The sequence below is a fragment of the Uloborus diversus genome, chromosome 6 (assembly GCF_026930045.1).
Source record: "Uloborus diversus isolate 005 chromosome 6, Udiv.v.3.1, whole genome shotgun sequence".
In the NCBI taxonomy this organism is placed as follows: domain Eukaryota; kingdom Metazoa; phylum Arthropoda; class Arachnida; order Araneae; family Uloboridae; genus Uloborus; species Uloborus diversus.
The window spans coordinates 6,008,981-6,021,101 of NC_072736.1; the positions used below are offsets into that span (position 1 = coordinate 6,008,981).

At 34.5% G+C, this 12,121-nt stretch overlaps 2 protein-coding genes across 2 annotated transcripts in view; one reads left to right on the top strand and one right to left on the bottom strand.

The window, feature by feature from the left end:
• The window catches only part of LOC129224174 (uncharacterized), a 41,053-nt gene extending 37,588 nt beyond the window's left edge, over positions 1-3,465 (top strand). The window contains exons 3-4 of the mRNA XM_054858591.1: positions 1,601-1,717; positions 3,109-3,465. Of these exons, the coding sequence (XP_054714566.1) occupies positions 1,601-1,717; positions 3,109-3,465 (474 nt within the window). The remainder of the gene's footprint in view (positions 1-1,600; positions 1,718-3,108) is intronic.
• A 252-nt stretch (positions 3,466-3,717) lies between these two features.
• The window catches only part of LOC129224175 (uncharacterized), a 67,412-nt gene continuing 59,008 nt past the window's right edge, over positions 3,718-12,121 (bottom strand). Inside the window, exon 4 of the mRNA XM_054858592.1 lies at positions 3,718-3,882. Coding sequence (XP_054714567.1) covers positions 3,718-3,882 — 165 coding nt within the window. The remainder of the gene's footprint in view (positions 3,883-12,121) is intronic.

Below are 12,121 nucleotides of genomic sequence, written 5' to 3' on the forward strand. Positions count from 1 at the left end.
CAAATCAAGAACAATTTACTTAACAAGTGCGTTTTATATTTTTCTCACGTTATTCTTTTCATAGAAATTAAAATGGAACTTTTGGATTAGGAAGGAGGGAGTCCATTGGGGTCAACTGTCTCAATTTTTAGAACATAACCAATAATGACGAGAAAATCCAATAATATAGCCCGATCCCCCCCTCCACCCCCCAAAAATAACTCTTTTATGTGCACCGTGCACCTAAAACCTCCTCCTCACCTCGTGTCTTCTCTGACCCCCCCCCCCCGCCCCTATTTTGGTGCTCCAGCTGCCTATGAGGAGTGGATACAAGGATTGGGTCATGGAGGTCACTAGACCCATTTAAACAATCGACAATATTATCCATCCACATTGTGTTCAAATACTTTGTGAATAAAATGTAAACGATTGCAGTAGTCTTTCCTAAAGCCCTGAATCGTAGCTTAAGTAGCGACACGTCCGCCATCTTGGGGCCAAACGATGCCTTCTTCTATGTCTGCTATGGTGAAGTAGCGTGTTTTGCTTCTTAATTGTGGTTTTTTATTAACTCTATGTTACTTTACAATTAAGAAACACCACATTCAAGAAGCAAAACACGCTACTTCACCGTAGCAGACATAGAGGAAAGCATTGTTTAGCCTCAAGATGCCGGACGTGTCGCTACTTAAGTCACGATCTAGGGCTCATCTAGGTCTTTCCAAGTGATAAATTATTTTTAAGAATAAATGCTTGAAATATCTGTACCTCAGAGCCAGATGAACGTAAGTTCACATAATCGCTATTGTACAGGAGACAGGAAAAACGATTGTCTGGCGCATTCAAAGGATGGAGCGCGCCCTTTTTAAACACTGTTAAATACAGATACAGTCAACTATCGATGACTCGAAGTCCCAAGGGAACGGCTAAAAGGTTTGAGTTATTGGTAGTTCGAGTTATGGGAAGTTTCCACAACAGTCTCAAGAATTTGGGACCCGATGAAAATTTTGAGATAAAGGAACATTCGAGTTATAAGCTTCGAGTTATCGAGATACGACAGTAATTGCACCTTTTTTTTTAGAATCACGTTCACATGGCTCAATGCGAGCCACGGAGTAGTCTTCTACATACAGAGCAATAATAAATGGAAAATCGCAGTTTCTGGACTAACGTTAATCTGGCAAATTTATTAGTAACGTTTATGCCTTACTAGGTGCCTTATTCCTGGCAGGTTTGTTAACTTTTTTTTGACACCGAATCAGTTTCAGTAGTTTTTCTTACCCAAGCCCTACATTATTCGTCACGAGGCTCCCTAAAATGGTAGTCAATTCGTCCCAAATTTTAGGTACCCTTTTTTAAGCACTTGGTATGCTGCTCCGTGTGCTTTAGTCGGGCTCTGTATACATTTGTCAAACAACTCTCGATACCTTAAAACAACAAGTATTACCTTTACAAAGGCTTAAGACATCATGTATGTTTTAGAAAAATGAATTTGCAATGAATATTTATCCATATCATTTTCCTCTCCCTTTCCTTTCGTTACTGTGACTACTGTACGCATTTGTGTAATAATAGTAATAACAACAACAACAATGCACTAAAACTTCAAATTTGATCTTTGCAGCTAAGACAGTACTTCAAAGATGACTTCAAAGATTTCGTCGACGGTACTGCCCTCTATCGCCAAAAATGGTTGCCATCAATTCCACCTGCAACAGAAGATGAATTTAGAAATGTAGAAGTAAGAATTTTAAGCAATTTTGTAGTTTAAAATGAAATGTTTGCTCTGTATCAGGTCTGTTTAATCTTTGAGGAACACAACTTAAAAGGAAATATAAATTCAGTTTAAAACGTTGCCGTTGATTTATTGCAAAACAACCGTAATAAAAAGCTTTAAATTAAAATCTATGACTATGAGTAGTTTCAACTCTTTGAGATGGGGAACAATGTTTTGCTCGTTGGAGGGAGGAAATTCTCAATGAGCCGAATGGAACTCCAAATCTTGCCAAATGCTAAAATATGGGTATGGGCGCTAGGGTGGTTCAAAAAAACTTTTTTTCAGCTAGCGTCCAGGACACCCCCTATTTTTTTTGTAGACTTACTAATTGTATTATGCTGCAAAAGTTTTAGAGGGTGTCAAATTTTAAGAGGGTGCTCAATGACCCTCTCAATTTAACATTAGTCGTAGCAAAGAAAATGTCACAAATTTAGAAACATTTAATTTCCCCATTTGTTTTTTCGTAAATAATTATTTCATTAGTGTATATTATAATGTGTAGGATTGTTTTTTCAGTTAAATGTATTTTTTTTTAACTTCCTCCCCATACGTATGAAGTTTGTTTAACCATCGAGCGATGGCAGCACCAGTCTTTTTCATTGTCACATTTTAGACACGATGTGAAAAGGACGGAAAGTCTTCTGTGCCCGTGGGTATTGCTCAACGACCGACAAACAGGACTTGCAGACCGACAAACAGGACCTTCAGATCTACAAACAGGACTTGCAGACCGACAAACAATACTTTCAGATCTGCAAACAGGACTTTCAGACTTACAGATTTAACGTACTATCGCATTCTGTAGATTTTTCAACCTCGGGCATCGATCCAGGAGCTCTCTGGTCCCGAATGCGATGGTCAAATTTTTAGAAAAAGAAAAAAAAAAAAAAGAAAAATCCACTAGAGTAAGCGAATAGCCTTTACTTGGTGTTTACACATTTTGTTTATTCTACTTAAGCTTAAAATTTCGTTTACTATCGTCATATCCTTTGGAAACAAAATTTGCCTACTTATTATATTCTGAAGTACTTAGTAGCTACAAGTATTTCTGTATAGTTGGAAAAAGGTATTTGGCAGAACTCACCTTGAGGTTTTAGGGCACTTGCCAAAAGAAGAGGAGGTTTGAAAAGAATTTGCAATACAATTGCACAATTTTTACTGTTAAAAAATAACATATATATATAATTTGGGGAAGGGGGAGGGGCGATCCTCAAGTGCCATTGTTTATAAATAGATAAAACTACAGCTCGATGAAAGCAACTTGTAATGTTTTTTTAAAAATGACTCATACTCATACGGTCATGCGATTTGTGTCCTTTTTGAACTACAACGTGTCTTTTTCTCTTCAACAGCAGGGCAGAGAAGCCTTCCTCAAGTCGTTCGAGTTCCTGCAGTTCTTCGCGGTCGGCATCGAACAGATCCTTCTGGATCAGACGATCCACGATGGTCAGTTCCTGCGGCCCTTCGCCGAACTGGAAGACAACCTGACGCAGGTACTCTGCGAACTGCAACTGGGCCTCTTCACCCTCCGAGTCCCTCCTTCCCCCGACGTCCTGCGGGACGTCATGAGTCAGGACTACAGAGACTTGTCTGGAAGATCCTACAGGAACCTCAGGGACTACCTTATCCTTCGGGACTACGTGTACGCGATGCACTATGTGTCGGCACTTTTTGCTTATTTGGAGAGGACGTTAGACGCTAGAGCCAAATGAGCGAGAGTCTGAGGGCTTGGAAGACTGGGAAATTCTTCCAACCCTCGTCGAACACCCTATGAGGCACTAGTGTTGCGTGCGTGAAAAATTCTGTTCCGATACTCACCCCCTATCAAGTCCAATCCAGAATCTTGTGAAGTCAAACGAAGCAAATTGCCTCAACTTCAACGATTTACCACAAAGATCTTCGATTACCACATGTCGAAGGATTCGATTTACCACGAGGTTCTGGGATTTCAAGGATCCGCGGTGTCAGGATCCGGAAGAATCTCTCGCAGCAGCTTGGCTTGACTGGAAAAACACTCGGGCTTTCCGGAACATCTCCAGCGATATATCATCGTGCTTGCTGTAGGCATTACTTGCAATAAATCTCTTCGGATACTTACAGTACTTCCATGGAGATACTTGCAGCACTCCCTAGCGGAAATAGAGCAAGCAACTCCATGATCGTAAGAACTTATATCGGAGTTTGCGACGCTCAACAAATAGAAAACTTATCATTTGTTGAAGTTGGTACCACTCCGAAAAAGCTGCGGAGAAAGCGGAACTTTTTTAGGGAGTGAAAAGGGTGAAGAACGATCAAAATAGGAGAAAAACAAACTTCTGAATTATAAAAGCTGTGATGTTTTATTTATTTTTTAATTTATTTTTTAACTGTGACTTCATTCATGTCATATTTGGAAATGTGCTTTTATCTGTGTCTTCATTTTTAATTGTACGTGTGTTCCTGTCCTTCATACTTAATGTTATGCTGCTGCTTCAGATACAACTGAAATATTCATTTTATTCTGCTATGATTAAAAAAAAGATGCTCTTGTGTAACATTCTCAAAGATTACGATACCAAAAACTGCAATATGCTAATTCAGGCGTTAAATAGGAAAATGTTTTAGATCATGTTTATATTAAAGCACCACTTAGAGCTTAATAATTTGAAGGAAGTTTCCAACATTTCTGTCACTTAGGAAAAGCTTACCTTCTTTTGAGCGCCTAAAATCGTTTAATAGATAAAGTATAAGTTAATGAGATGGAAATAAAATAAAGATGATTAATGTGCTCCCGTTTAGAACGTTTGGATTTCTGAAATTTTCTTTGGTGTTCTTACAAACTCTAATAAAATGTGATCTAGAAGCTTAGAACGTACTTTCAGATAGTGTTCAAAATTTAATCAAATGGTTGTATAGCTAATGTTTCAAAAAATTTTAATCCGTGCAGATTAAATTAAGAACACGAAAACGTGCTGATGATATCAAGAATTTTATTTGGTGCTCCTAAGATGAATATAATTGAATAATGCTGATAATATAATTCAAATTATTTGATTGGTGCTGTTAAGTTAAAAAACTCTTGATTCATTTTACTAAGATTGTATCTGCATCTGATTATGTTTTCATGAATGTTTCGAAAACTTGATCCGTTCTGTTGAAAATTTTGATCGGTTTAGTTATTAAGAATCGTAACTAATATTGTTAAACATCTGATTGTATCTCTAAGATTGCTTCAAGTAAGAGTTAATCGGTGCTGTTTAAACTTGATGTTCATAAAACAATGGTTGAAGAAAGCATTAATAAGGGTTTGGATCAGTATTTCTGAAAGAATGAACGTTCTGAGTGACAATGTTATCAACCCCTAGAAATTTTTTTCCAGATCTTGTTAACTTCTTGTCTTCTTCTTGAAGGGCTCTTAAACTTTTGAAAGTTAGAGAAATGAACTAAACTAAGAGAAATAAGTTGAACTTAGATAAATGGTTCCTAAAAACTTAGTATTTAATGCCTAGTGAGAATCATGAAACAGAAATATTTTCTGAAAATACTATGTCCGCATTTCCTGATCCCAAATCATTAGATGCCAAAAATGTTACTGTTTAAAAAACCCATTTTTCCCTAAATAATTAGGGTTTTTTTTTTTGCTTGAAAGTATGCCAATGATGCGTGTCATCTGTTGTAAATATGTGCCAGGGGATTCAGGAAGCTTACGTGGTAATCTTAAGTAATACTCCGTTCAAATCATATTGATTGCCATTATGGCGATCCTCAAGTCAGATTGATTGCTATTATGGCAACTCTAATATTAAATTGATTGCCATTATGGCAAACCTAATATCAGATTGATTGTCATTTTGGCAATCCAAATATCTGATTGACTGTCATTATGGCAACTCTAATATTAAATTGATTGCCATTATGGCAAACCTAATATCAGATTGATAGTCATTTTGGCAACCCAAATATCTGATTGAGTGTCATTATGGCAACTCTATTATATTGATTGCCATTATGGCAACTCTATTATATTGATTGCCATTATGGCAACTTTAAACTCAGATTCACTGTAACAGCAATGTTGCAAGTGTTTGTCCTCTATCTTCTGCTTTTGTCACTATCCGTTGTAACATTTTACTTGATCTAACATAGTGTCTTTTTTTTTTCCCTTTTCTCAAACATTATCTAATCCCGGTGCTTTAAATACTTTTTCAAATGAGTTTAAATGTCGAGGAAACCTGATGTGGGAAGATTTCGATAATTGGGAATCTGGCGATCTTTCTTAATTGGCGTCAATTTTTGGCTTCAGCACCTGCGCGAGAAGTATTTTTCGTTGCAAATCTAAACAAAGAGAACGGAAACATCTATTCACATAGGGAAACTATAAATCAGCAGGGTTACCAAAATAAAATTATTTACGCCAAAAAAAAGACGACTACGCCAGATTCCCAATTATCGAAATATCTCCCCTGATGTTTTTTCTTTTTTTTGGTATGCAGTATATTAGCGATCCTTTCCGAAAAAAGAGTGCAAACCAAGTTTCTATCATTATGACAATTTACGGCCTAGTGGAGGCCTAATGTGTTCTATGTCGCCATATTGTGTCGCTTCGTTCTGTTCTCGTCCAAGTGAAAAAAGAAAGAAAGAAAACCAAAGACACATCAAAAGCTTCCATAAGTAAAACAGACTGGATCTGATTATTTTGTGATGTATTTTTTCCTTTTTTTTGTGCTTGTAGGATGCAAAAGCTGTCAGGAATTTTTAACTTATTTGTAGGAGGTTTGATTAAAACTATTTTTAGAGAAGTGATGCTTTTGAACATATAACAAAATTTTAGTTATTATTTTTATTATTTTTTTAAACTAAAAGCTGAAATCATGCCTATTTTTCTGAAAGACGAAGTTTAAAAAAGAAATGATTTTTTAGTTTGAGAATTATGAACCAATGTTTCACAGAAATCAGAACTTAAAAGTGAAATATTTTCAAAACTATTTTTTCCCATAGATAAATTTCGAAAGTGAAAACTTTGAAAATATTGATTGAAATAAAACCATTGTTTTTCCCATTGCTAATTAAAAAAGAATATTTTTTAGTCCAAACGTACAAACTAATATTTCCCGAGGGACAAAATTTAAAATTAAAATTTTTAAGTTAAGATTTAAAAGTGAAGTTATTATTCTCCAGAGAACAAACTGGCAAAAATTTGTAAGTTAAGGTTTGAAATAAAGTCATTATTCTTCAGAGAACAAAATAACAAATATTTGTAAGCTAATAAGTCATGATTCTTTTTAGAACAAAATAACAAAAGTTTGTAAGCTAAGAATTGAAATAAGGTCATTATTTTTCAGAGAACAAAATAATAAAAATTTGTAAACTAAGAATTGAAATGAAGTCATTATTCCCCAAAGAACAAAATGGCAAAAATTTGTAAGCTAAGGATTGAAATAGAGTCATTATTCTTCAGAGAACAAAATAACAAATATTTGTAAGCTAAGAATTGAAACAAAGTCATTATTTTTCAGAGAACAAACTAACAAACATTTGTAAGCTAAAAATTGAAATGAAATCATTTTTCTCCAGAGAACAAAATTTAATAGAAAATAATTTTTAGCTAAAAATTGAAATAAAACTTGCATTTTACAGAAACTCAGGGTGAAAAAAAATCGATATTAAATATGATGAAAACTGAGAAAAAATTTTCTTCACAATTTTTTATTATTCGTAATTAGTCGTTCACTAATGAAAAAACGAAAATGCAGCTAAGGCGTACTGCAGCGTTTTTTAAGATACTTCTTTATGTGGATTTTTTTTGTGTGTCTACAAAATGTGTTTTGTAATATTTGATCTTGCCCAGTTGATGTTCGCAATTCACCTCATATCTTATTTATTATTTTACTAAAATGACAAATTTAAGTATTTTATCGTTTTATGACATGTTTACGAGATTTTTAATCATTATTTAAAACATCAGGATTTGTACTTTAAATCATCTATTTTAAATACATCCATACCATGCTATCAAATATATCATGTTTCATAGAAGTATGGCTAAAATTTTAAATCGATAAAATACTCAATTTTAAATACATTAAAACTGAACCTCACCAACTTGGTTTTTTTTTCCCGCTTAAAAATTTTCCCTTGCATGATATACACACTTTTTTTTAATCTTAATTAGTATCTAAAAGTTCTCTCGTGTGCATTTAATATATATTTATTACATTGATGCACAGCCATAAAATTTTAGAATGTAATTCCGAAATAATGCTGAGTAAACCGGTTGCGGCACACTGTTAAAAATTCAGGAATATTGCCAGCAACAAGTACCGTAAAATTTCCGGAATTTTTTTAACAGTGCATAATTCTTTTCGTGATTAAATTGATTATTTAAAATGAGTTAATCTTTGTTGCAAAATTTTGAAATTCATTGAAAAAAAAATGTCATATGTTAAAGTGAATCTTTTTTTTGAAACAAATCTTACAATTGATAATTAAAAAAAAAAAAAAAAAAAAAAAAAAATCAAAAGAGCAGTCCTTAAGTTGGGAAGAAAATATTTCATTTGATAAAATGATTTTAAATTCTTCATTTTGTTTTCACTGCCAATTTTATCTCATCGGAATAAATTTTGTATATTCATCATTTTCAAAACCAAGTACTACTTTACAATCACATTACTTAATTTTTCAATGCAATTTTTTTTTTTTTTTTTGTATTTATTTGTACCAAAATTTCTTTGACTTGTTATTTGAGTTATTTATTTTTATATTGCTATTATATATGGATTTTACTGTTTAATTTTTACTATAGTTTTGTGAAACTGAAATTGCAATATCGTACCAACAGAAGGATTCTCATTTGTGTATATATTGTGGTTTCATAGTAATGCTGGTTCCTTATTTATTTATGAATAAATATGAATGTTTATTTCTTATATAGTTTCTTGTTTCGTTAAGTTATTTCAGTACTTTCAGAAATCATTAACTTAACTTAAAGTATCGCAATAAAAATTAATGCTTTGATTTTTTTAAAAAAGTATATACATCTACAGTCTAACCACGGATTACATGGAATTGGCAAACGTCCAGTTAAGACAAGCCTATTAGACCAAGAGCTGACCCCCCAAAACGCGATTTATCTCTTTTATGGCTTGTGGCCGGTTAAAATAATAAAAAATGCAATGAAAAATCTTTGGCTCTAATCCCCCCCACTAATTTTTGGTCACCTGGCTGCGTGGGTGGATGATAGGTCAAAAAAAAGAAAAATATTAAAGTGATGAGTTAAATGGCTAAAAATTATATAATAACATTAAATTAATAAGAAAAAACACGTAGCGAATTTCTCCCCCAGCTATGTTGGGGCGAACGTGGTGCCCCCCAGGGGTAAAGTATCGATTATTAAACTAAAAAAAAAATGATCACTTTCGTGGGGGGGGGGGGAATTTTACAGGATATTAGTTTCATTATTTTGATTGCCAAAAAAAGTTCCCCCCCAGTAACTATGGGTCAATTTGTCAAAAAAATTTTTTTTTGTTCCTCTTTATTTGGTCCAAGTCGAGTATTATTCGAACTTACGCATGACTGTTTAAGTTGCAAAAAAAACCCCCAAAGTTGGAACGTTTATTCGTTAAAAAAAACTCGTAGCAATTCCCCCCCCCCCCACCTATGGAGGGGGTTGCTACGCGGTACACTGTTTTACAACGTGGTGTCCCCCCCCAGGTGTGAATTATCGATTGATTAAATAAAAAATGATCACTTTCGTGGAGGGAATTTTACAGAGTATGCATTCAATTGTTTTAATTGCAAAAAAAAAAAAAAAAAAATCTCCCCTCTCCAGCAATTATGAGTCTACTAGCTGCATTGCCCGGCGTTGCATGGTCTACCTCAAAAATGTACGTGTATTCGGCGTTCCAAACATTTTATACAATTATATAAATTTTCCCGTTTTCATTACATTTCTTATAGACCAAGAGCTGAGCCCCCAAAACACGATTTATCTCTTTTATGGCGGGTGGCCCGTTAAAATAATAAAAAAATTTAATTAAAAAAACTTTGGCTTTAATCCCCCCCCACCCCCCTCTAATTTTGGTTCACACGGCTGCGTAGGTGGATGAAAGGTCAATAAAGGAAAAATATTAAAGTGATGAGTTAAATGGCTAAAAATTATAACATTAAATTAATAAGAAAAAACACTTAGCGAATTCCTCCCCCAGCTATGTTGGGGCGAACGTGGTGCCCCCCAGGGGTCGATTATTAAACTAAAAAAAATGATCACTTTCGTGGGGGGGAATCTTACAGGGTATTAGTTTCATTATTTTGATTGCCAAAAAAATCCCCTCCCCCCAGTAACTATGGGTCAATTTGTCAAAAATAATTTTTTTGTTCCTCTTTATTTGGTCCAAGTCGAGTATTATTCAAACTTACGCATGACTGTTTAAGTTGCAAAAAAAAACCCAAAGTTTGAACGTTTATTCGTAAAAAAAAAAAACTCGTAGCAATTCCCCCCCTCCACACCTATGGAGGGGGTTGCTACGCGGTGCGCGGTTTTACAACATGGTGCCACCCTCCCAGGGGTGAATTATCGATTGATTAAATTAAAAATAAATGATCAGTTTCGTGGAGGGAATTTTACAGAGCATTTAATTGTTTACATTTAATTACATTTAATATTTTTAATTGCAAAAAAAAAAAATCTCTCCCCCTCCCCCTCCAGTAACTATGGATCAATTTGTCAAAAATTTTTTTTTATTTTTTTGTTCCTCTTTATTTGGTCCGAGTCGAGTACCATTTGAACTTTAGACTGACCGCTTAAATTGCAAAAAACAAAGCTTGGATGTTTATTCGTTAAAAAAACTCGTAGCAAATCCCCCCCCCCCATCTATTTGTGTGTGAGGGGGGGTTGCTACGCGGTGCGCGGTTTTACAATGTGGTGCCCCCCAAGGGTGAACTATTGATTGATTAAATGAAAAACAAATAGTTGTCGTGAGGAATTTCAGAGTATACATTTAATTGTTTTAATTGCAAAAAAAAAAAAAAAAAAAAATCTCCCCCTACCCCAGTAATTATGAGATTATTTCACAAACAAAAGTGATTTCATGTTAAAATTGCAATAACGATTTTTTTTACTTGTAAATTTTAATGCGTTAATCCGATGCGTTAAATGAATTTTTAAAATAATAATTTGATAATTCATATAGATTTATTTACCTTCAGCATATTGATTGTGATAGTGTCTATCTAGTTTGATAAAAATGTTCCTACAATCTCGATGATCTGCTTCTGTTAAGAACTCGGAAAAATCTAAATCACGGAATCTCAGTTTTCAGTGTTTTCGAATCTTTGAAACTTTTATTCCTTCAAATAAAGTTTCTGTCAAAACATTCAATCTTTTATCTAATGGCTGGCTACACTTAAAATTACCCTTTAAAATACTCATAATATAAAAACATCAAAATATAATTTTTGAAAAAAGGATTTTTTCACGTTTTCAGTTTAAGGATGCGGTACAGTGCGCTCCGAAAAGAAAAACCAACAGCTATAACGACTTCACTGTGTTGGCTACAGTTGATCACTGACGAAACTGCCCTCGAAACAGCAAGAAGAAATCATCACAGGCGTATACTTTCCCCTTCCTTCTTTTCATACTGAGCACACAATGGTAGAAGCAGATGTACGGACGCTGAATTGCTTCTTTTCATTTTGAAAAATATTTCAAAATTTCTAATTTAAATTTAATAATTTTTTTTTTTGGGGGGGGGGGGGGGGTTCCTGCTACAATCAAATGTAAACTCTGAGAAAATCCCCCTCGCTACGAAAGTAATCTTTTTTTTTTATTTAATCAATCGATAATTCACCCCTGGGGAGGGGCAACAAGTTCGCCCCAACATAGCTGGGGGGGGGGGGGGGAGGATTTTCCTCGTGTTTTTTTTTTTTTTTTTTTTTACCGAATAAATAATTGCAATTTTTTTACAATTTAAGAGGTCATGAGAAAGTTCGAATAGCTCTCGACTCGGACCAAATAAAGAGAAACAAAAAATTTTTTTTTGACAAATTGACCCATAGTTACTGGGGGGGGGGGGGGAGAGATTTTTTTGGCAATCAAAAAAATTAAACAAATACCTGTAAAGTTCCCCATCCCCAACTCCACGAAAGTGATCATTTTTTTTTAATTTTAACAATCGATATTCCCTTCTGAGGGGAGGGGGGCTCCCACATTCGTCCCAACATAGCTGGAGGGGGGGGGGGATTTGCTACGTGTTTTTTTATTAATTTAATGTTATTATATAATTTTTAGCCATTTCACTTATCATGTTAATATTTTTCTTTTATTTTGACCTTTCATCCACCCACGCAGGTGTGACCCAAAAAGTGCGGGGGGGGGGGGGGGAATTAGAGCCA